This window comes from Lemur catta, chromosome 1 (assembly GCF_020740605.2).
Source record: "Lemur catta isolate mLemCat1 chromosome 1, mLemCat1.pri, whole genome shotgun sequence".
Lineage (NCBI taxonomy): Eukaryota > Metazoa > Chordata > Mammalia > Primates > Lemuridae > Lemur > Lemur catta.
The window spans coordinates 278,575,125-278,600,518 of NC_059128.1; the positions used below are offsets into that span (position 1 = coordinate 278,575,125).

The 25,394-nt window shown below is 37.4% G+C and overlaps 1 protein-coding gene across 1 annotated transcript in view; it reads left to right on the forward strand.

Moving 5' to 3' along the window:
* TTC3 (tetratricopeptide repeat domain 3) overlaps window positions 1-25,394 on the forward strand; it is a 108,127-nt gene that overhangs the window by 19,118 nt on the left and 63,615 nt on the right. Inside the window, exons 11-18 of the mRNA XM_045540657.1 lie at window positions 4,325-4,379; window positions 11,027-11,189; window positions 12,142-12,187; window positions 13,432-13,555; window positions 17,700-17,763; window positions 20,637-20,697; window positions 22,137-22,221; window positions 24,235-24,369. Of these exons, the coding sequence (XP_045396613.1) occupies window positions 4,325-4,379; window positions 11,027-11,189; window positions 12,142-12,187; window positions 13,432-13,555; window positions 17,700-17,763; window positions 20,637-20,697; window positions 22,137-22,221; window positions 24,235-24,369 (733 nt within the window). The remainder of the gene's footprint in view (window positions 1-4,324; window positions 4,380-11,026; window positions 11,190-12,141; window positions 12,188-13,431; window positions 13,556-17,699; window positions 17,764-20,636; window positions 20,698-22,136; window positions 22,222-24,234; window positions 24,370-25,394) is intronic.

Consider the following 25,394-nt stretch of genomic DNA (forward strand, 5'->3'; position numbering starts at 1 on the left):
AAGCCATTCATGATCAGTGCCCCTCCCCCCACCGTTAGATAAATTATTACTCATCCTCTGGGGTAAGTTACCAAGGGGTGGGAAGAGGAGAATGTTGAGGAATAATTAACCTAGCAAATTCACATGGAGATGAGGAGGAATACTGTCCTTTCCTAACACCGTATTTTAGCGCAAAATGTAGCATATTGTATATGAAGTAACTGGGGGAGCTTAAGAAATAAATATGCTTTCCCATGTAATAGTAGTGAGGTGGAGCACCTGGGAGGAACTCTGTTCTTTACCCTCCGTTCAGTACTCTCACCATGTCACACAGTATTAGGTGTGGTCATATGTTAGTAAATATGAAAATTTACTAGTATTAACATCAGTACATACTCAAAACATATTTATAATATATGCTAGCTAGTATAACAAACAATACTATTACAGTGCTATAATAGTAACATTCAGTGATGATTCAACAAATATTATTAGGGTTCTGTTGATGGTGGATGATGTCAGAAATTAGCAAAAACAGTCTCTGTGTTCCAGACAGCGGGCCAGCAGCATGAAGGCCTGTGGTGGAAAGGAGTGTGTTGCATTTATGGAACCAATAGTGTGCCAGATGGCCTGAATACAAAGGAGAGGGAGAGGTGGTCAGGTGCTAGGCCTTGTAGGGCTATGTTAAGGCCGTTGGTTTTTAAGAGCAGTGACAAGTCAGGGATTTTAAATAGATTAGCACGATTAAGACTTCATGAAAGATCATTCTGATGTAGTGAGAATGGATTTGAAGGGGATGTAGCATGGATGTGGCTTAGGAGGCTGTTGAAGTACTCCAGGGTAGGGGTGATGGTGGCTTGTAGCAACATGGCAGTGGAAATGGCAAAGTGGAAGGATTGAAGATATTTTAGAGGTAATGCTGACGGAAGTTACAGTGGTTGGTATTGGATGGAATGCGAGAGGGAAAATGGTTGGAATTGTTCTGAGGTTTCTGCCTTAAGCAGCTTCATGAATTATGAGCCCCCTCACTACCATTGGGATCAATGGAAGAGGAATAAATTTGTAAGAGGTAGAACTTAACTTCATTCTTGGACATACTGAAATGAAGTGCCTTTGAAGCATTTAGATTAGAATGTCTTGTGGATAGCAAGTTATGTGGGTCTGGAACTTGAAGAAGTTTGGGTGGGAGACATGGTTGGGATAGTTAGCATGGATGATTTGAAGTTGTAGGTGTGGGTGAGATTGCTTAGGGAATTGTTTCTCAACTTAGACTGCATATTGCAATCACTTGGACTTGAAGAAATGCCACCCACCCCAGAGATTCTTAATTAATCTAGAGGAAAGTTTGGGCATTGGGCTTTTAGAAGCCCCACAGATAATACCAATGTGCTGTCAAGGTTGAGACCCACTGCCTAGTGAGAGCATAGGCTGAGATTAGAAGAGGAACCAGTATTGAGCCTTGAGGAACAGATAGTTAATGGCCAACTAGAGAAGGCTGAACCTGCACAGGAGACTTAAGAGGTGACCAGAGAGGTAGAATGAAGACTTTTGATATCATAGAAGTAAGTGAAGGAGTGGCCAGCAGTGTCTGTTGCTGTTAACAAGCCAGTTGTAATGGAATTTGGATTTAGCAGTTTGGACATCGTTTATTTCCATAGAGAGAGCTGTCAGTAGGAAACTTTGGACAGAAGCTGGTTAGATGGGATTGAAAAACATAAGAAAATGGAGACACCTAGCATCAGCAGCTTTTAAAGGTGTTAGGGAGAGAGACAGATTGTGGAGCCTAAGAGCTGTGCCATTGGATTAGGATGTTTTTGGCTGCAGGTAGCAGAAATGATTTAACTGGCTTAAATGGTGAAGAAAACTTAACTTCATTCAGGAGTTCCAGAAGAAGGTGGCTCTGGGCTGTATATTTAGAGGCTCAGCAGTGTCATCAGAGACCTAAGTTTTTTCAGCCTCAGTGTGCGACTTGGTCCTCAGGATGTCCCCCTCAGGACTGTAATTCAGACATCTCTAGCAGAAGGACATCTTTGTCTTGTAATCTTTTTTTTTTCCCCTAATCTTAATACATGTGCTGAGAAGTATACAAATCATAAGTGTACAGGCTGAATTTTCTGAAATCAAACAACTGTAACCAGCACACAGATCACAACCCCAGTGCCATGGAAGTTCCTCATTCCAGTCACTACCTGCCTCCTCCCCCAGGGTAACTACTATCCTGATTTCCATAGGTTAATGTTGCCTGTTTTTCTGTGCAATTTAAATGGAATGATATGCTATATGCTCTTTTATGCTTGGCTTTCAGCATTGTTTTTGAGATCTGTATTACTGCATGTAGTTGTAAAGTGTTCATCTATTGCATGAATATACCACATCTTATCCATTCTGTTGTTGAGGGGCATTTGGGTAGTTTCTAGTATTTGGCTTTTACAGATAGTGTTGTTGTGAACATATGTATTCATTTCTGTTGAGTGTGTAATCAAGGAGTGGAATTGTTGGGACAGAGAGTGTGCTTATATTCAGTTTTAATATTACTTTGGTTGTATCATTTTATACTCTTACCAGAAGTAGATGAGAGTTTCTGGGAGTTCCATGCCCTCACCAACACTTATTATTTTACATCTTTCATTTTAGACATTTTGGTGGTATGGCATTGTGATTTAAATTTGCATTGCCATGAATTGATTAAGGATATTTCAATTGAGCATCTTTTCATATGGTTATTGACCATTTGGATATTCTCTTTTGTGAAGTGCTTATTTAAGTCTTTGCTATTTTTCCCTTGAGTTGAATGTCTTATTCATTTGTAGGAGTTTTTTGCTTGTTTTGTGTTCTGAGTATGAGTCATTGGTCAGACGTATGTATTGCAAATATCTTCTCAGACTCAGTGGCTTTCCTTTTCACTATTGATGTTTTTTTTCTTTTTACAAACAAATTACTAATTTTAGTATAGTACAGTTTATCAGTTTTCTCCTTTATATATTAATAATAGGGGTTTATGTATTCTGTTTATAATCTTTGCCTACTCTAAGGTTACCAAAATTTTGTTTCTTCTACAAGTTTGGTTGTTTACCTGTGATATAGCTCTGCAGTCCATTTGGACTTAGTTTCTGTTTTTATTGTAAGGTAGGGTTCAAGATTCATATGAATGTCCAAATGATCCAGCACAATTTATTAAAAGAGTATATTTTCTCCATGCACTGCAGTATCACTTTTGTCATAAATTAGGTAATTATATGTAAGGGTTCATTTCTGGTTTCTCTATTTTATCTTATTTATTGGTCAGGTTGTCTACCTTTACATATCTGTGCCTTTTAGTAGATATTGACATATGGTAGTATAAATTACCTATTTTTGTTCTTCCATGTAATCTCTTTTTAAGAGTGATAAATTAGTATGCATGTGAATATGAAATGATGAACCAGCAAAGCTTAAGCTAGATAAATAGGAAAGTTTAAAAAAGAGAAAGTAGATAAATCAGTGAGTTGGGCACCCTAGGGAGATGGTAAGAATAGTTGAACAAGTAAGATGGATTATGGGGGAAGAATTGGACACCTGAATTAGTGATTCTGGAGTTCAGACAGTTTTGAGGGGTGCTAAGTTGCCCAGGGGTGTGCTGGTAAGTAGGTGGCTAAGTTGGGGTAGAGGAGGAGGTCAATGAAAATATAGGAGCCAGGAAACTGAGAGAGTAGGGTATGGATCTGTTAGTACTTGACATTGTAAAAAGTATATTTTCTAACGTATCTAATTTAGTATCTGCTTTAAAACAGGAAGATAATAATAGACTTACTATTTTCACTTTATGGATGAGAAAGTGGGCCCAGAGAGGTTATAACTTCCTAAAAGCCCTGAGAGAATTAGTGATTGAGTTAGACCTAACCCAGGTCTCATGTCCCACCTTCCATGCTCTGTTCTATAGAGCTTAGCTGGTGTGTTGTGTGAAAGACCTGGGAGTTACATTTTTGGAGATCAGAATTTTTACTGACATGCAGAAATAGTTCAAAAAACCATACAAATAATAAGTTGTGCATAGATAAGATATATTGATAAGTTCTGTGAACTATTTAATACGCCAGAAGTATTAAATGTAGTTATTCCTGGGTAGTTGTGATTGTGACTCTGGGTGACTTTTCCCTTTTGTTTTACTTTTCTGTATTTTCCAAATTTCCTATAATGGACGTACATCATATGGATTTTCAAAAATTAAAAAAAAATACTTTTTGATGATTATATCCATGGACAATTCACAAAATACAAATAGATATATAGTATGTAAAGTAGTTAATAGTTTTACAATAAAAGAATGAAAATGTTTAAATATTTCATTTCTTGTTTTTGTTTTTAGAAATGCCCTTGGTGATGGAAAGAGAGCCACCATTCTGAAGAGCACTTGGCCAAAGGTAGGTTTATTTATTTCACATTGAGCAAATAATGCCGTACAACTTTGTGAAAAACCTGTTTACAGGTTGTGTTTGTTTGTAAAAATGCCATATGAAATTATGCAGAGCTCAAGAATATGAAAGGGGAATCTTCAGTTCCACAGTCAGCACAGGGACTCAGCCACAGGGAGGTGCTTTGTGTGCGTGAGGAGCACGGGCAGCCCTGGGAGGTCTTGAGGGTGCCTTAGTGGTTGAGAGGTACCCTCTGCACATTCTGGGTAGATGTGCCTGAGTGTGAAAAATGAAACTTAAGAACTTGGAAGGAGACTTTATAGGAGGTGGGAAAGGATTTCTTAACATGCAATACACAAATCAGCAATGAAAACAATCACCTTGAGATATTTGACTATATCAAACTTAGGAAGTTCTGTATGTCAAAGGACACCATGAATTTATTAGTAGTTTGGGAGGAGATAATTTGTCACATATATAACTGATAGGATTTATATCCAAAATATGCAAAGAACTCCTAAAATAAATAAGAAACCCAGTAGAAAATGGACCAGTAAGACAAATAAGCATTTCATAAAAGAGTAATCCTGAATGGCCAATAGAAATAAGAAACTGTCTATTTTCTGGTAATTAAAATTTTAGGGGATTGGTACAGATATAGAAAAGTGAAACTAATAGAGCTGAATAGAGGGTCCCTACACAGACCCACATACACATGAGTAAATAACACAGTGTGATATTGTTTGAGTCCTTCAGATTGGGAAGAATTAAAGAGACCATTAGTCCTGAGTGTTGGTGAGTGTGTGTAGTAACAGAAACCTTCAATAAATTGGTGCGAGTATGAATCATTTAAAACCAACTTGGAGAGCACTGTGATGTACATACTTCATAATTACTTGATTCTGAGTATGTGCACCCTAGAAAATTTCTTATGTATGTGCACGTGGTGAGATATGAAGGTTGGTCATTGCAGCATTGTTTTAATGGCATAGCACTGCAAATACCTGCCCACTGATAAAGCAGCAGATGAATGTGGTATTTTCACTTGCTTAAAGTTTTCACTCACATCTGTCTGATCTTGAACATCCATTGTTTCTCTGACCTCACTCATACTACTCTCTCCTTGGTTCACTTTATGTTGGCCCCTTGGCATCCTCACTGTTCCTCAAACATGCCGGGCCCATTTCCACCTTGTACTTGCTCTTCCCTCTAGAACTTGCTCTTCTCTAGAATGTGCTTCCCCACAGCATTGACCAGCTTCCTAATTTCGTTTCATTCTGTATTACAAGTCCTGTTCTCAGTGAAGTCTTCCCTGGCCACATTACTAAAATGTCACACCTAGACATTTCCTGTCTTCTTTGCTTGTTTTATTTTTTTCCTCTTAGCACTTATTATTGAGCATACAATATATGATATTTGAGTTACATTATTTATTGTGTCTTCCCAGTATAACGTGAGCTTCACAAAGGAAAAGTTTTTTAGTCTGTTTGGTTCACTTTTGAAGCCAGACTGCCTGACACTTCTCAGGACTCAATAGTAAATATTTGTTGACTTAGTGAATGAATAAATCAAATACTAGATTGCAGTTGAAACGAATTCAATGGCTTGTCAACATTTATAGATGTTAAAGAACAGCGTTAAATGAAAAAATCAGTAAAGGCATAACGCGGGCCTTTCATAGGTATAGGTATAGATAAGAATACCTGTCAAACTCATGGTGGTGGTTGCTTCTGGGCAGTGAGAGAGGAAGAGGAGATTGGAGAAGAGTATAAAAGAGGTTTTAACTATATCTGTATCGTTGTATTTCTTTTATCAAAAAAAGAATCCAAAACAAATACAACAAAATGTTAACAGTTAATTCTGGGTGTTTGTTTTATTAGTCTTGTATTTTCCTAAATCATAAAAATCTTCAAAATTTTTAAAAAGTAGAATTTTAAATAAGACACAGAAAGATGTGTGTTTCATAATTCATTTCTGGTTTTACATAATTTGTTTTTAAAACCAGAGTGTGTAGAATCATAGAATCTTAAGGCCTTAGAGAATTTAATCTCATCTGTTACTTTGACTCCTGCTCTGTGGATAGATTTCATTAGATTAATCGTAGGTGTTAGTTTTATTTTGTTTAATGTTTTTTAAAAATGAACTTTTCCTTTATATTATAAATAGCATGTGGTAAAACAGAAAAACAGAGTACAGAATATAGAGTAAAAGGGAAAAGGCAGCCTGGGGATCTTTTAAAAAGACAGATTTCTTTGCCGTTCCCCCCCAAATTGTGATTCAGGTTGCCTAGGAGTGTATCTAGGAGTATGGAGATTGTAAGATTCCCCAGGTGGACTTCTGCATCCAAATTTTGGAATCATTTTTTAAATGCCTCATTTTACACTTGACAAAATTGAGTCCCAGAGAGATAAAATGACTTTAGTGAGGTGTCATGGCAAATAAAAGACAAAAGTGGATTTGGAATCCTACAGTGGATGGTGCTTCTGTTTGAGGGTGATCAGTTTGTTGCTAGTTTTTTTTTTAATGAGTCCTCCTTTTGCCTGAAACAAAATCTTTGCTGATTACTGAACCTGGCATTTGGCAAGGCCTCTGTCATATTTGTAGAATGAATGAAGGATAGAATTCCAAATACTGAAATCCAGACCATGGTACTGGCTTTCCAGAGATACCTCATGCTATTTAATCATTATCAATTTAAAAAAAGAGTACTAAAACTTTCTGAATTATTTTGAAGACTTTATGGAGAATGTTTGTTACTGGCTTATTTTCTCAAACACAAAATAAATTATTTACTCTTTTTTTGGGGGGATGTTTTGTGATGTGTCATATAATTACAAAAATATTTGTGTAGATAAAAACACACAACCACTAGTAAGTATTCAAAAAAATGTGGCAACTATGTAACTAGATTATTTTTCCTTTTATTTTACCAGAAAGGAGTGCTCATTGAAGGATAGATTAAACTTCAGAAGCAAAAGTAAATCATGCAAGGTGTATTCTTTACTTTTATAAGAATTGTGCAACTTTAGAATTAATTATGAGCCTAAGTCCATGGAGTCATGCCTTTAAGATACAAGCCTGTAGAGGAAGGTACTCTGTAGATTTCTGTTCATGGTGGGCCGTTTTTTTCCCTTTTTTCCCAATAGAGAAGACTGGTACAGTGTCATCTGTCTCTAGACTTACTTTTAGGCTTCAGAGAGAGTGAGTCATTTGTCCTAAAGAATGAGAATTTTCACGGTGGAATCAACAGATACTTGTGGACATGTCTATGTGCATTGCCTTTTGATGTATGTTATACAGAATACAAACCAATAGCCTCAAATATCCTTGAGAACCTTTTAATTTTGAAGGGTATATTAGGACTCTCTTGTTTGTGAATGAAAGAAACCTAACTCAGATTTAGTGTAGGTAGAAAAGGGAATTAATTAGCTCATGTAATTGAAAAGTCCAGGGATTAGCTTCAGGCATGGTTGGATCCAGATCTGAACACATTTTTCTCTCTTTCCCAGCTTTGCTTTCCTGTTCGTCAGCTTCATGTTTAGTCTTTTTTCCCTCACTTCTCTCTCTGCATTTCATTTTACATGGGTTCTATTCCTATGTCCTCAAGTTCACTTATCTTTTCTTCTGCAGTATCTAATCTGCCTTTATCTCTATCCAATATATTTTTCATCTTAAATGCTATTGTTTTCATCTCTAGAAGTTAAATTTGGATCTTTTATGTATTTCATGTCTTTATTTAATATGTTCAATCTTTCCTTCAGCTTCTTGAATATATGGGTTACAGTTACAATAACTTTTAATGTCCTTGTGTACTAATTCTATCTGTGTCATTTATGGGTTGTTTTCAATTGATTTTTCTCTTCATTAGAGGCTATATTTTCCTTCTTTGGTAATTTTTGACTGGATGCCACACATTGTGAATTTTACCTTTTTTGGTGCTGTATATTTTTCTGTAAATATTTTTGAGCTTTGTTTTGGGTGCAGTACAGTTACTTGGAAACAATTTAATTCTTTGGGGTCTTGTTTTCAGCTTATGATAGGTGGGACCATAGTGGCATTTAGTCCAGGGCTAATTTTTGTCACTACTGAGGCAAAACTTCAGAGTACTCTACTTGATGCCCCATGAATTGTGATGTTTTCCATTCCAGTTGGTGGGAACAGGAATTATTCCTGGTTCTGTGTGAGTTCTGGCTGTTGTTCCCTGTTAGTCTTTCAGGTGGTTCTTTCTTCGGCCATGGGTAGTTGCCCCACATGCCTGTGCTGATCAGCACTCAGCTGAAAACTCAAGGGGGACCCACTGTAGTTCTCTGGAATTCTCTGTCTCTGCAGCTCTCTCCTTTCTGGTCCTCTGCCCTGTGAACTTGAGCTGCTTTGGTCCCCTGAACTCCCAGCTCTATCTCCTTGACTGAGAGCGATTGCCAGTCTCTGCCTAGGTTCCTTCCTCCTGAGCTGTAGCTTAGAAACTCAGTAAGCTGGAGCAGTCATAGGGATTATTTTATGTGTTTCTCATCTCTTAGGGATCACATTTGTTTCCTGATAATCCAAAGGCTTGCAAGCCTGTAGTTTCATCTCTTTTGTTTTTTGTTTGTTTGTTTGTTTTAGGTAGGAGGGTAAATCCAGTCCCTGTTACTCCATTTTGGTCAGAAGTGGAAGTTAGAGCGTAGGCTTTTTCTTGGCTTCGTTTTAAAAAAGACTTTTACCATGTAGTGGGAGCCCCAAACTGATATCCTCAATAGCTGTTAATTCCAGCAAAAAGAGAACCTGTCTTTATTATGCATTAGTGAACCTAAGGGATACCTCAGACTGATTCTGATTGAATCATGTGCCCACCTGTGGATCCATTGCTGTGACCTGGGAAATGGTGCAATTTGATTGGCCAGTCTCCTGGGTCACAGCCACTCTCCCTCCCTCCCATCCATTATTGGGAAGGGAGCACTAGAATGGACAGTCCTGCCATTACTGTGAGGAGTAGGGACATGATGGTTCTCAAGACAAGAGGATGCCAGGCAGATGAGCAGCGGGGAATGTCCATATATGTGATAGAGATTGAGATGGTGTCAGAGAAGAGCAAACCTTCGTAATTGGGTTTAAGAAACTCTCTGAGATACCTTCATTGAAACAACTCCTTTTTCAACCAGCAGAAGTTATACTGGGTTTCACAGGATTTAGGGAAAAGGATCTAATAAAAGTGAGGGAAGTGGGGGGAAAAGAGAAAGAAATAAAGTGTTCCCTACAAATTTAGCAGGTTTGGTTTTTGATCTGTCATTATTTATTGTGCTAGCTGTGTTTTTTATTTTTGCAGTTTCCTAAACTTTGAAGTTGACAAATGCCTAGGGGATAGGATTTGACCTTCTAGCATATCTGAGAGTTCCCTTTATCTTACACCTCAAGTGTCAGGAAACAGAACCTTTAACCCTTTAAAGGAAAGTGGAATTTAACAAAATGTAATCTGAATTGGGAGCTTTGATTTAATCCTAAATAGTCTGTAAAGGCTCCAGAACTCATAGGTCCACGTCGACCTTTAATTTTGAAGGGCATGTTAGGACCCTTCAAATGGTGCACTAGAGCAGGTTTGTTTATGCGTTGAAACTGCATAAACACGTGCCACATGATTCTGGTTTCTTTTAGTGAAAAGCTGATCTTTCTTAAAAGAGTTACTTATATTTGATTTTATATTTTCTTCTAGATTCTTACTGAATCAGAATGTTCTTTATAAAATAAAGAGGAAAGAGTTCTGGACCAGGTGTCAGAAAATCAGGTTCTTTGGTTTGCCTCTAAATAAGTGTGATATCAGGCCAGTTTCTAGCCTCTTTCTCTTATAAATCACCTCTCCAGTGGTATTATGCCTAAAATGGGAGTTTGGTTTGTGAGTAGCTAGAAGAGGGGACGGTTGAGTTAATCCCAGGTTTTGATACTATTAGCTTTCTAGATTAAAAAGTTTGTTTGATGTAGATGATTTCTAAAATGTGTAAATGAAACTAGAAGGGATTTTGGTTCTGTAGCAAAAAACAAACAAAAAACCCTTATCATTGGAATTGAAAGTAAATCAGTGGTTTTTGGACGTTTTCTTAGAGCCAGAGAAGTACACTTGGAGATAAAATAATTAAAAGCTGATTGAAGGGGGGAGAGATGGATGGAAGATCTAGCCTGAGTACATCCTTCATCTGTGCCCTTGCTCTCCAGAGATGTTGGAAAACTACCATACAAACCGATTATTCCTTCCAGTTCTCAAAACCTTTTACTTTTTCCAAAATGTAGGGAATGTAATGACCTTGAGACTATTACTGCCTTAAAGTATTTTGGAAAAATTACTTACAGTGAATGACTTTTATGCTTTATCTGGCACAAAATACTATATTTCATTCTTTATTAGTAAAACATAACAAAAGTTGGATTCTTTCCTGGGGTACAAAATCTTTTAAGCAAAAATATTGATCCTTAATTATTAAAAATTATTTACTAATTTATAACTTTTCACTTAGCTCATTAGGTCATTTTATTTCCTGAGGTATTAACATTTTTATTTTTCATTACTAGCAGCCTAATCTAATATTTTAAGCAGTAAATCAGTTCTCAAGCAAAACATTTTTCCTTATCTATTTTCTTTAACTTAAACATATGTTTGAGAAAAAAATAAATTTATCTTTTTGGAACAGGGTCATTATCGTTATTGTGATGCTCTTTCTATGCTGGGGGAATATGACTGGGCCCTGCAAGCAAACATAAAAGCTCAAAAACTCTGTAAAAATGACCCTGAGGGAATCAAGGATCTAATTCAGCAGCATGTAAAGTTACAAAAACAAATAGAAGACTTACAAGGTATTTCACCTAAGATTCTTTGGTTATAGTCAAATTCCCTTTAAAACTTTGGAAGGTGGGTTTCTTGGATTAATGGAGCATCCTAAATCAATTCTCAGATAATTTGTCCTTATTTTGTTTTGTTGATTATGTCAGTTAAGTTTTCCATTTCTATCTGTGTAGTTACATTAATGTTATATTCCATTAGGTAATTTTAAATGATTTGTATTTTTTATTTGACACAGACAGCAATCAAATTGTTATTATTTATTCTGTAGAAAAATAGCCTTTCCAGAAATTTCCAATAAAATAAAAGCTTTTTAAAGCAAAATTGTTTTAAATTTTTTTCCTTCATTATTAAAGTTATTTTCTGAAGAAAAGGCCCTTTAGTAGAGTTGCTTAATGTTTGCACCAAGTTTGTGGCTAATTCTATAGTGTACTGAAAATGTATACATATATTTTATATATATAGCAGAAATTGGCTGGGCAGCCTAGGAGTTGTAGATTTTCATTCTGCCCTTGTTTTCTCTTTTAAGTCATTTTGTTTTTTCCAGTGCTTGAAATTCCCTTAATTTACATTTTTAGCACATATCCTATTTTTTCTTCTTTGGGTATTAGCGTCTTATGGAGCTGAGCTGAACAATTCTATTTCCCTGGTAGATGTTGTCATCCAGCATAACATGATTATAAGATTGTGAGCTCCTTGAAGACAGGTACCATCTCTGATTCAAATTTATATATTGCTGTCATCTTGTCAGTGATCACATGTAATGGAATGTCAGACAAGGTTTATGTAACTTCTTGTTGACACCATCCTAAACTAAAGACATCCATAAATATAAAATTGCTTAGGCTTACTTTTTAGTTTTCTAAATTTGATGTTTTTAAAATCAGCTTAAAGGAAATTTGAAAATCTTTTGAAGTCTTTGCTACCAACCATTGATCACTCTGTGTGTGTGATTGACTTTTATAGGTCGAACACCATATAAGAATCCAATTAAAGCCTTTTATGAAAGTAGGTGAGTTAATAGCAGGTCAGTAGCTGCTTCTTGGAATAGCTTTACCCCATGAATTTAAGAATCACTTGTATTTGATACTTTAAGCTAATAACAACCACAGTAAAGTTGGGGATGGAAGGAAGAGAGGCGGTTCATGTTTAAGATCAGGTTTCTTGTAAGTTGTCAGATTTATGTTGCTGACTGTTTTACTGAACCATTTGGATATGTACATATTGGAGATCAGTAGCCAAAGTCTATGGGAAAAGAGGAGTGATGTGTTAATTGAACATTACTGTGCTAGAATGGGACCAGTTCAGCCACAAGGGTCCTGGCAACAGAGAGCTGGGACATAGCCTGTGCCTTGTGCCCTTCACCTCTGTCCTGGAAACATCTGCCTCCAGCCTCCTGATGTCTTTCAAAGGCTAAGATACTTCCTGTTAAAAATGGGCAACAAATGGACTTGAGTATGCTCATAAGAAAACAAATAATAGGCTAGGCATGGAGGCTCACACCTGTAATTCTGGCACTCTGGAAGGCCGAGGTGGGAGGATTGCTTGAGGTCAGGAGTTTGAGACCAGCCTGAGCAAGAGTGAGACCCCATCTCTACGAAAAATACAAAAATTAGCCAGTCATTGTGGTGTGCTCCTGTAGCCCCAGCTACTTGGGAGGCTGAGGCAAGAGGATCTCTTGAGCCCAGGAGTTTGAGGTTGCAGTGAGCTATGATGATGCCACTGCGCTTTACCCAGGGTGAGAGAATGAGATTCTGTCTCAAAAAAACCAAAAAGTAGCCAGGATTCTACCTTTGCTTATTTGGCAATTAAAATAGATTAAGATTTTTTTCACATGTTTGTTTAGTTGCCAAGGATATTGAAGCTACTAATTCTGTAGAGTGCTGAACATACAGACGTATATATCGATGTATATAGTACAGAAATTGGCTGTGCAGGCTTTAATTTAAATATGATTTAAATATCTGAATTTAACCTAAATTAGGATATTTAAATTTAAAACAAGAAGCCTTAGTTATTTTAATATTAGAACCAAGAATACTTTTTTTGAATTGTTCTTACTTTGAGTTTAATACCAAATTTAAAATAATGTTATAAAGCCCTGTATCTTAGAGGTAGAAAATCTTTTTAAAACAATTATTTCTTGCTTTCAAGCAAAAGATTATGATTGCTGCAACCTGTTTGAAAGATAACTGTTTAAAAATCCTTAATGATTAATAGGAATAAAATTATCATTTCTTTTATCCGCTTCCTTAGGGCCTCCACACCTAGGAGTTTGTCAGCACCTAGATTTAGTACTTCACTTAACTTTGTGGAGAAGGAAAGAGATTTCAGAAAAACTAACCACGCGATGGCAAACGGCGGTAATCAGAATCTAAAGGTAAGCTCCATTAAAAACTAACGTTATTTCAAGTGTAGATATAGTCTGTTCTTAATGGTATCTGGGAACTAAAAAATGTCTCATGTTTTAGCAATAATATTTTGGTCATAATGGAAACCAAATATTTTGGTAATATGAACCCCTCTTTGCCTATTGATATCAGAAGAATGATTCTTGTTTTAATAAATAATCTGGCTGTCTCATACAAGTACATAAGTAGACTATTTCAAAGTCACAGATTTTCTTTTGAAATCACATTTATGTGTTTCCAAAATATTTTTTCTATGTATCATTTTGCCACTTAGTCCTCTTTGTATGTCCTCCCTTTACATGTCTCCCAACTAGTCACTTGGGAATGAGTGACAGTGGGATCTGGTGGGCAAGTCACTTCCACCCCTCACGGTAGTTTGGATTTTTCTTTATCTCCCTTTTCCGTTTTGTAGTCTACTTGCCCACCTGACAGTGCACGAGCCCACCTACCCAACCTGTGCTGTGCTGGGGCCTTGGAGGCACCCTGTACCCACCTCTGCCTAAGGTGTTTCTGCAGCCTTTGATGCCCTTAACAGCAGTGGTCCTGGCGCTTGATTCATGGCTGTGCTCAGCAGAAGTCTCAGTCTGATGTTTTCTCCACAGTACAGCTAAGGCTGTAGCCTGGCTCTGTGATCAGGTGTCTCAGATAAATTGTATCTGAGTTACTTTTCCTGAGCTGTAGTTTATGCAAAGCTCAGCAGCTTTCACAAGTCCTCATTTGTCTTTTCAGGGTTTGAGGAAAGAAAAAGGAAATGGTATTTTGGCATTGGGTGGGTGATAGGCATTGAAGGGAACTTTTCCAACCCACTGTGTAGTCCTTTTGTTGATAACATCGAAAATCTCCAGACTCTTGTGGTCTCCCACTGCTGCTTCCCTGGTCAGGGGTTGGGTTCTGCTTCCTGAAGGGGTTGGTGTCATTTGAAGACGTAGCAGTGGACTTCACCTGGGAGGAGTGGCAGGACCTGGATGATGCTAGGAGGACCCTATACAGGGATGTGATGCTGAAGACCTACACCAGCCTGATATCTAGGGGGCACTGTATTCCCAAACCTGAGGTGATCTTCAAGCTGGAGCAAGGAGCAGAGCCTTGGGTCATTAACCCCCCCCCCAACTGAATATCCCAGATGTCTAGATGGTTGATGACCTAATTGAGAGGAGCCAAGAAAGTCACAGTAGACCTTTGTGGCAAAGTGAAATCACCAGTGGCAATACATCATATAAGGAGAGGGTGGAATCAGGAAAAACATGCAATTTAAGCTCAAACCATATACCAAAACTGATTATAAATAATGGAAATTATTCAGGAACGAGGCCTGAGGAGTTTAATATATGTAGGTATGGATTGTTCCCTGGTGATCCTGCTGAGATGCATGCTGGAATGAGACCTGATGCCCATGATATAACTGGAACATCCCTCAGCAGTCATGAGCATCTTAATGAAGATCACAACATCCTAACTGGGCAACAGCATTTTAAATATAGTGGACAACTAAAAGCTTTTAACCAGGAGGCACCATTATTGACACATAAGGGGCTTCACATGGGAGAAACCTTCTGTAAATATAATGAATGTCAGAAAGCCTGTGATAAGTCAGTTTTCATTGCCCAAGAGATAACTCAGGTAGGGGAGAGAACTTTTGAATGTAATGTATGTGGGAAAACATTCTCTAAAAAGCGTATACTCACTGAACATCAGAAGATACACAGGAAAGAAACCCTATACATGTAGTGAATGTGGGAAAACCTTCATTAATAAAATCATGTGTTATGAAACATCAGAGAATACATACAGGGGAAAAGCTGTATGCATGTGGCATATGTGAGAAATGCTTCTGTGAGAAGTCAGCCCTGACACCTCATCAGAGAATCCACACAGGGGAAAAGCCCTATCAATGTAATGAATGGAAAAACCTTTTGCCAGAGCTCAGCACTCAGGGTGCATCAGGGTACTCACTCAGGGGAAAGGCCTGTGAATGTAGTGAATGTGGGTTAACACTCCTCCATGTCAGCCCTCACTGTACATCAAAGAATTCACATAGGTGAGGAGTCATATGAATGTAAAGAATGTATAAAATCTTTCTACCAGGAATCAGCCCTCACTGTACATCAGAGAACTCACACAGGTGAGAAACCCTATGAATGTAAAGAATGTAGGCAATCTTTCTACCAAAAGTCAACCCTCACTGCACATAAGAGAACTCACACAGGAAAAACCCTATATACATGATGGATGTTGAAAAGATTTTCACCAGAAGGCACACCTCAGGTTGCATCAGTGTATGCACACCGGGGAGAAACCGCATGCGTGTAAGCAATGTGGGAAAACCTTCTACCAGAAGGCAGTCCTGATTACACATCAGAGGACTCACACTAGGGAAAGACCCTATGAATGTAAGGAATGAGGAAAAACATTTTACCGGAAGTCAACCCTAAGCATGCATTAGGTTACTCAGGTGGGAGAAACCCCCTTAAGAAGTGTAATGAATGTGGAAGAGCTTTTTGCCATAAGGCAGTCTTCCATATATCTGACAGAACTCATATTGGTGAGAAACTATTATGGAAATGCATTGAATATTACTTGGCACCTGGTAAAGAATATACAACCAGTAGCTATGATGATGGTGGTGGCTATTGTCATAATTTACAAAATGACTCTGTAAGAACTTGATAGTAGCCAGTAAGAGACTGATATTTGGCTACCTGAGAGCCACCTTCAATATTTTGACAAAGTCCTGATTTGGTTTTCTTGCCCACTTTTACACAGATTTAGGGATTTATCTTGGTTGAGCTTTATGATTAGCTAAGACTGATCTTTCCTGTAGTGATCCTGTGGGGCTGAGCATGTGCCCGAACTCTGCCCAGTGACGTACTGGGAGGATTCTATGGCATGTCTGTGAAAGATCCCTTAAAGGACAAGAGAGACATGGAAATGATGGTTTTTCTGCAATAGGGCATTGATCTTTGTGGCCATGTCCCAAGAATGCATACTTCAGCCCTCAGGTGTGGGGCCTGATGATGGCAGGGAAGATCTCTGGAGAACCAGTGTGAATGATGATGTTATAGGATCTGATGTCTCTCTTGTAAGGACAACAGTCCTGTAGGATTAGAGCCTGATGCCATGACCTCATTTGACCTTAAATACCTCTTTAAAGTCCCTGTCTCTAAATACAGTCCATTGGGGGTCAGGGTTTTCACATGTGAATTTTAGAAAGACACAAACAGTCCATAACACCCACTGATTTGAAATACCATCTCCATCACATACTAAGTTATTATTTGAAGTGCCTGTTTTTATCTGCCCAACATTCCATCCAGGATTGGGGTGAGTCTCCTGTGCCCTCTGTAATTGTGGTATTTGCAGATTTGTTTATGTGTGGTCCTGGAGCTGCCCACACTATCAGGAGTCTGTGTTTGTGGGGTGGAAAGAGACTGATGAGGGTGTCCTGGTGATGTAAAAGTCTGATTGGTCTGGACACTTCTGAGGCCTGCAGCACCTGTCTGTCTGTGGTTGATATTGCACCTGCATGTTCTTTCCCTTAGTTTGTTTCCCCTACTCTGTCAAGGTTGTTTACTCCTGTTGGTGCTTGAGTCCTGACTTGACAGAGTTAATCTGGCCTGTGTCTACCTTTTCCTTTTCACTGAACAATTTACAGATACTTGTGTATAAATTTGATAATGTCTAAATTTATAGTAGCTTTACAGTGCCTTTAATGTACTGTAGAATAATCTTTTCATTATTCTCCCTAAAAAAAAAAAAAAAATCTCCAAGAAGCTATATTCAGTTAGGGAGAGAAGCGTAGGGAAAGATGTGATAGTGTTAATTCAATACAGACATTATTGAACAACTGCCATGTCAGGCATAATACCAGGCATCAGAAATAGAATTGTCGTTCAAGAATTTGTCATAATCATATCATGATCTCTTATCATTAGTTGTCATTTTGTTTGCTTGTTTATACATTTAGGCTTAATAACTAGCTGCATATTGTAAGTGCTTGGGTGAATTCTGTTCTATTCTGAATTCTATTATATAGCTATTGAATTCTTCATGGCTGTATTTTTGTGTGTGTGTATGTGTGTATGAAAGTCTCACTAATTTTATCCTCATGGGTAGGTGGTAGATGAGGCTTTGAAGGCAGATGATTGTGACTGTCATCCTGAATTTCCACCACCGTCAAGTGAGTATTTTCTTTTCCTGTATAAGTTATTACCAGGTTAATATGGTGTTGCCTAAAATTTTATACCCTAAAATTTGCACAGGCCTCATTTATATTTGCTGTTGTTGTCCTTTTACTTTATAATGCTTCTATATTAAGAAAACATTGAATATTTATTTGAAGTCAATGTTTAGTTCTTTTATAATATTTGATAAATTTAATTTTGGAAATCCAAATGGAAGGAATGGAAAAGGTGAAGCACATAGCTCTTTTTGGTCTGCTTCTTAGTTTTCTGTAGGCCTTTCTTTCTTATTGTTGAAAATTTTCATGATTTGCCTCCCTTCCTCCCAACTGCCAGGGGACCTTTTTAGATCTTTTTTTCCTAATTGGTTTCCTCTTATGAAAATTTAATACCACCAATACTGTTTATGTACTATGTGTGCATCTGTGCTTTATATATAGAAAGAGTTAGATTTTTCTATCTCTCAATGACTAATTTTTACCCTGACGGGTTATATTGTGCCTATTGAGAATGGATGTTTGTTTTGGTCCATTGGAGCTGCTGTAACAAAAATACCACAAACTGAGTAGCTTATAAACAATAAATATTTACTTCTTACATTTCTGAAGGCTGAGAAATCCAACATGGTGCCAGCAGATTAGGTATCTGGTGAGGGCCCTTTTAGTAATCTTTTTGCTGGGTCCTCCCCCTAGTAGAAGGGGCAAGAGAACTCTCTGGGGTCTCTTAGAGTGGCACTGATCCCATTCATGAGGGCACTGCCTGATGACCTAATCACCTTCCAAAGGCTCTACCTCCTACCCTTACCTTGGAAATCTGGTTTTCAATGTAGGAATCTGGGGGAGGTGGGGAGATGCAGAAATTCAGACCATAACAATGCTTAGGCTAATTCTGATTTATTTTAAGTTTTGTGTGCTCATGTGTGTTTATGCATCTAATAAACACATAGACACACAACAGGACCTCATTACTTGGAATGATTGGGAGATGAAGGGTTATAGAGAAGTGAATATTCATGCTTCAGTTATTTCTGAATCTTTATACTACCAGATTTTGATGAAAGTCTTTCTAAATTTGATTACATGCTTTCCTGCTTTTTAAAACAGAGTTTAAGAAAATACAGATTTTCTTTTTTTTTTTTTTGAGACAGAGTCTCACTCTGTTGCGCTGAGTAGAGTGCCGTGGCATCAGCCTAGCTCACAGTAGCCTCAAACTCCTGGGCTCAAGCAATCTTCCTGCCTCAGCCTCCCGAGTAGCTGGGACTACAGGCACATACCATGACACCTGGCTAATTTTTCTATTTTTAGTAGAGATGGGGTCTTGCTCTTGTTGAGGCTGGTCTTGAGCTCCTAAGCTCAAGCAATCCTCCCACCTCGGCCTCCCAGAGTGCTAGGATTATAGGCGGGAGCCACCGCAGCAACCGGCGCAAATACCGACTCCTGTTTTCTCAAGATTGTTGTTGTATGCAACAGTTATTTATCTTAAGCTTTCATGTAGTATTCTTTCCAGGATTTTTGAGGTGAGATTGTTGATCTTCTAGTTAGTAATCCCGTTACTCTCTTCTCCTTTCTTGTGTTTGTTGGTTTGTTGGTTTTCTTTTCAGTGGTTTTGCTTCTAGCAACCATTTCTGTCTTTTGCTACCGTTCCATCTTCTCTTAAGCTCCATTTCTGTATACCCACTTACTTAGCACTGAGCATTTCTATTTGGTTAGCACTTTAGTATAATTATAGACTGGGGAAACTCTGGCAGTTGTCTTACCTGATGTAATTCTAACAGCATGTGAAATATCTTTGAGGATAAAACTTGTTTTTGGAAGACAGCTTTTAATTTATTGATGTTATCTTAGGCCATTAGTATCAGAGAGCACATTTAAATAAATAATTTAAATACTCTCCACCCTTCAGCATCTACACTCAGGTGAAGAAATTGAGGCCTCAGGGTTAGGGTTAAGTAGTTTTACCCAAGGTCACGTAGCAGAAATCAAACTAGAACTCTTCTGCTTTCCAGAAGCTTCTGTTGTTTTCTCTGAGGCTACCAAAACTAGCTCAGGCTCTCATTCCCTCCTTGTTACACTGGCTCTGACTTGTCTCTGTGCTCTTTCCCCAAATCTTCCATCAAATACACCCTGTCCCTCCTGCCGTACTAACTCTTCTACACAGGTTCAAGCATGTCACACCCCTGCCCAGAAACATGCTGTGGCTTCCTACTCCTGCCAGTGGAATAACGGCTGGGCTTCTGAGTGGGAGGATCTGAAGCTAAGAGTCTGTAAACACTCACCCGTTCTTGGCTAAGCAACCCCTTTTCAGCCTCCCACCCTCATTGAGCTCTTCAGATCACAAAGGTTTACTTGGTGTTTCTAAAATGAGCTCCATTCTTGCGTTTGGGTCATTGTATACCCAAATCCTGCTTGTTCCTCAGAACCAAACACAAATGCTGCATTCTCACAAATGTTTTTCCCAACTACTCCAGCTTAAGTGATTTCTCTCTCTGAGTTGTGAGAGAAATTACTGACTGTGGAATTAATATGTCAGCAACAATACAGTATCTTCTTTCCTTCTTAAGGGTGATTGTTGTTCAATTACTGAAGTGATGTGTCTTTTTATCACATCTGATTGTAAACTACCTGAGAATAGGAGCTATCGCCTATATTTCTGTATATCTATTATAGACTTAATAATTGTCATTATTATAATTTATCTTTATAATAATATTATACCATACATAGAAAAATAGTATCAGTAGCTTCTATTTTGTCTTACCTGTTTGTAGGTACACACACCCACAATATCAGTTTACATGTTTTTTTATTGTTTTACTCTGGAACTTACAGAGTTTATGTACAGATTTCAGGAACAAATACTCTTGTATTCACAGGTCAGCCTCCCAAACACAAAGGAAAACAAAAATCTCGAAATAATGAATCGGAGAAGTTCAGGTATGTTTTTCCTCTGAGGTGTGATTATTTTTCCTAGTGTACTCTTCCCAAGAAAAAGGAAAAGAACTTTTCGAGGTTTTTCAAGTATTAGCGACTTTTACATATGTGCATTATGGCAAGTACCAAAATCCCTTTCAAGTATCAAAGACTTATCTTTAGAAGAGGATAATTTTTTGCAAAAGTATTATTAATCCTGGATGTTAATACCAACTTCTGAAAGTCATATAAAATAATCAGTGTTAAGTTTTTTCAATTCCAAAATATTTGCTCCTAAAATGAAAACACATTCAGAGAGGTGTAAGGTAAAGATTAAGTCTCCTTCCCTGCTCTCCTCATTTTACTTCCTGCAGTCTCTGCTGTAGGGCTGCCCTCAGAACGCACTGGTAACTGTTTCTTGACTATCAGGAAACTTGTACTGCATATACAGGCATGGGTATGTGTATATTCAGATGCCCTTTTGAGTAATTATCATTAGGAGAAAATAATTTTTTTTTTTTTGAGACAGAATCTCACTCTGTCACCCGGGCTAGAGCATAATGGCATCATCATAGCTCACTGCAACCTCAAACTCTTGGGCTCAACCAATCCTCTGCCTCCTGAGTAGCTGACACCACAGGCACACACCACCACACCTGGCTAATTTTTCTATTTTTAGTAGAGATGGGGGTCTCACTCTTGCTCAGGCTGGTCTCAAACTTCTGACCTCAAGTAATCCTCCTGCCTCGGCCTCCCAGAGTGCGAGGATTACAGGTGTGAGCCACCATACCCGGCCAATGAATTCTGACCACTCACAAAATCAGTTCCACCAAGCATCTCCACCAGAATTGACAGTAGGAACTCTTGCCACCTGTCTTTATTCCACCATTGCCTACAAAGATATAAATGGATTGCAAAGTGAAATTGTGACTCTTAACAATACAGAAGTTCATGAAGTGAATCAAAGTGATGTTGGAGAAACAGCAAAGCCATGTCTGCTATGGTTACACTGGTTGTCAGTTCTCTATTCTTCATTTCTTAAGGCTGAATCCACGGTAGGTGGTTCAAGGAGAATGATTTCACTATCAAAACACGAAGAAAAAAATTGGAGTAAAGTCCCAATTTTTTCCAAAAATGACCATTTTCTGGATGCTGCTACTAAAATTAAATACAAAGCAAAGACATAGTATATTATGTTATTCTGTTATTTAGTAGAAAAATCCTGAGTCAGTCTTCCTGCCTCTCCCACCCCCTAAAGAAACCAGATCCTAATACATGATCTTTTTTTTAATGCATAGTACTAATTTGAACCTGTTTTGTTAAAGATAAATTTATTTTCTATTCAGGAATTCATGTGACTGTTTACTCAGTATTTTAAATGGCTTTCAGTACTTACATTTTTTGTTTATATAAGTAGGACTATTTTATTTTAAAATGATTAAAAAAATGCTTTTTCCTTTTAGTTCTAATTCACAGTTGACTTTACCAGTAGATTTGAAAAACATCTTGGAGAAACAATTTTCGAAATCTTCAAGAGCTGCACACCAGGTAATGGAGAAGACTTTTCCAATGGAAAAAGCAAACTCTTTAAACAAAACATTTTTCACATGAATAAAGTTCTAGTCATGTATGTCTCTAAGATTTATTTTTTATAATTTTAGCTGTAGATATATAATTTAATATATGATTGCTAAGAATCTGAACTATCACTAATTTAAATATTAACCTGGTAATTATGTTAGCTACAGGTTTAACTAATGGTTAACACTGCAGAATTGTTTGCTTCCCAAGGACTTAACAGTAAAGTATTAACTTTAAATATTTTTAAAAATATTTAAATACTTGCTGTTTCATATACTATAAAATCATTAAAGACCAAACTTTTTGGTTTTTTTTTTAATGATTTCACATTAATTAGATAACTTTGTCTGTAAAATTCTTTCTTTAGTGATGAAAAATGTGCAATAACATGGACTAAATTACTTCTTTCAGAATATGTGGGCCAGTTTTTTAGGTATACATAACAGATGTCTTAACAAAGCACTGAAATAGATTTCTAATCATTTGCATAAAAACATTTTTAGAATTTCTTACAGTTGGAGATTTTTAAGTTATGCCTTCTTACATTGATTTTACTGACTCTAAAAATCATGAAGGACTTATATAGAAGACAGCCAGTGAAGATAAAAAGACTATTTAAGTAACTATGATAGTTATTTTTGAGCCTCCATTTGTTCATTTAACACATTTTTATCGAGGCCCTCCAATTTGCTGAAGAATGAGAGAGATTGGGTTTATCATGATATGATTCAGCCTGCTCTGGCAGAGCTTTCAGTACAGATCATTTATGTTGTACTATATTGAGGGAAATAATTTCCAGTGAAAACATGAGGCTATGTGCATCTGCTTTCTAGAATGAGAAAGAGATTAAGATCAAATTAGTTCATACAAGGCTAATAAGTAGTATTTGTGGGGATAGTACATCATCTTCTGTAACTTCAAATTCATATCTTAAAATAAATATGGCTATCATTGGGCTTTTTAAATACTGTAACAATTACCAAGTTTATGTAAGAGCTGCTCTTTTCCTTGCATATTCTGGGGTAAAGTTCTCCTGAACATTGATTCATTGGTCAGAAGCCAGCAGAAAGCTTTTGTTGGTGGGTGACCAAACTGCTTTCCCCTCTGTGCTTTGTGCAATGGGGTGTCCTTTTGAATCTTTATTGTTGGGAATAATGAGGAATATAACATACATATTTGCATTTTCTGCTCCACTGAATGGTGTGCAAGTGCATGGCAAGGAGTGAGGAGATTTTGGGCTTAATGTCTAGTCGTGTTTTTCCAATTTTTATGGAACTTTTGTGACGTAGAGCTATTACCATGTATCTAAAATCTGAATTCAAGTTATAATGAATATGCACATACGTATTCAAATAAGTTTTTCCCACTTTATCTAAGAATACATTACAGCAATTTTGTTTTTGTTTTTTATTTCTTATGTTCTTCCTTTTGCATTTCACTTATTGATAGCTCTCCCAATAATTTTATCTAGTTACAGTCAAGTACATGTTAGGCAGGAGAGTTAAAAATTGAAATATCCATTGCTTGCTTAGAATTAAGATTTGTTTCAGAGCAGGATGGCAGTTGTTAAAATCTGATAGTTATCAGTACATTGATTGCATGTTCTTATGTGTAATTGTTCTAGTCTCAGTCAAACAGTTTACTTATTTAAATGATAGCTGATGTTTTCTGTACATGTTGTTAAAACTTTAAAATGCTGTTTGGTCTGGAAAGCAAGCAAGGCTTAGCACCATGTAGTGTAAAATGAATCACCCTTGTCACGGGCAGTGGCAGAGGTGTTGGAATTAAGATGATGAAGCAGTACATTTTAATTTTCACTTTAAGTGCTGAAAAAGGAATATAGTGTATAAAGAGTAGTTTGAATATTTATTTAAATGTTTTATTACTAGTTATAAAATATTACTGATGAACTTGACATCTTACATTTTAAACTAAAAATGTATAGATTTGGATTACTGAAATAGAATTTCTTTTTTGCAGGATTTTGCTAATATAATGAAAATGCTGAGAAGCTTAATTCAAGACGGGTACACAGCCCTGTTGGAGCAGCGCTGCCGCAGTGCTGCACAGGCCTTCACAGAGTTGCTGAATGGTTTAGATCCTCAAAAAATAAAGGTAAAATTGCGTGTCATGACTCAGTAGTAATGCACCTCAGATGAATGTAGGAGAGAATGGAGGCTTTAACTCATTATATTACTGTGTCTTAGAGCTTGCTGAGATTGGCTGAATCTACTCCAGGTTGTGGGAAGCAGGTAGTGCTAAAATTCAGATTTTAATGGTTAACACTCAATATATGATCCATGTTTATACTCTCTCTTTGACTATAGTTTGGGTTCATTAGAATTCCTGGCCTTTTCTCTTCTTTAAAGTGCTAAATCAAGAATTTGGACTCATTTTAGCCACATCTTTTCATCCATAAAGTATAGGTATACCTGATTTTATTGTGCTTCACAAATACTGTTTTTTACAAGTAGAAGATTAGTAGCAACCCCGTGTCAAGCAAGTCTGTTGGTGCCATTTTTGCAAAAGCATGTGTTCATTTTGTGGCTCTGTGTCACGTTTTGGTAATTCTCACAACATTTAAAACGTTTTCATTATTATTATCACCATGTCTGTTCTGGTGATCTGTAATCAATGATCTTTGATGTTACTATTACAATTGTTTTAGGGTGCTACAACCTGTACCCATATATGATGGCAAACTTAATAAGTGTTGTATGTGGTGTGTGCTCCACTGACAAGCCTTCCCCCACCCACTGCCCCTCCCCTGACTGTCACTCTCTCCTCAGGCCTCCCTATTCCCTGAGATGCAACAATATTGAAATTAGGCCAGTTAATGACCTTACAGTGGCCTCTCAGTGTTGAAGTGAAAAGGAAGAGTTGAACATCTCTCACTTTAAATCAAAAGCTAGAAATGATTAAGCTTAGGGAGGAAGGCATGTCGAAAGCTGAGATAGGCCAAAAGCTAGGCTCTTGTGGCATACAGTTAGCCAAGTTGTGAATGCAAAAAAAAGTTTCGGAAGGAAATTGTAAGTGCCACTTCAGTGAATACACAAATGACAAGAGAGCATTGTTTCTGTGATGATGGAGAACATTTTGGTGGTCTAGATAGAAGATCAAACCAGCCACACCATTCCCTT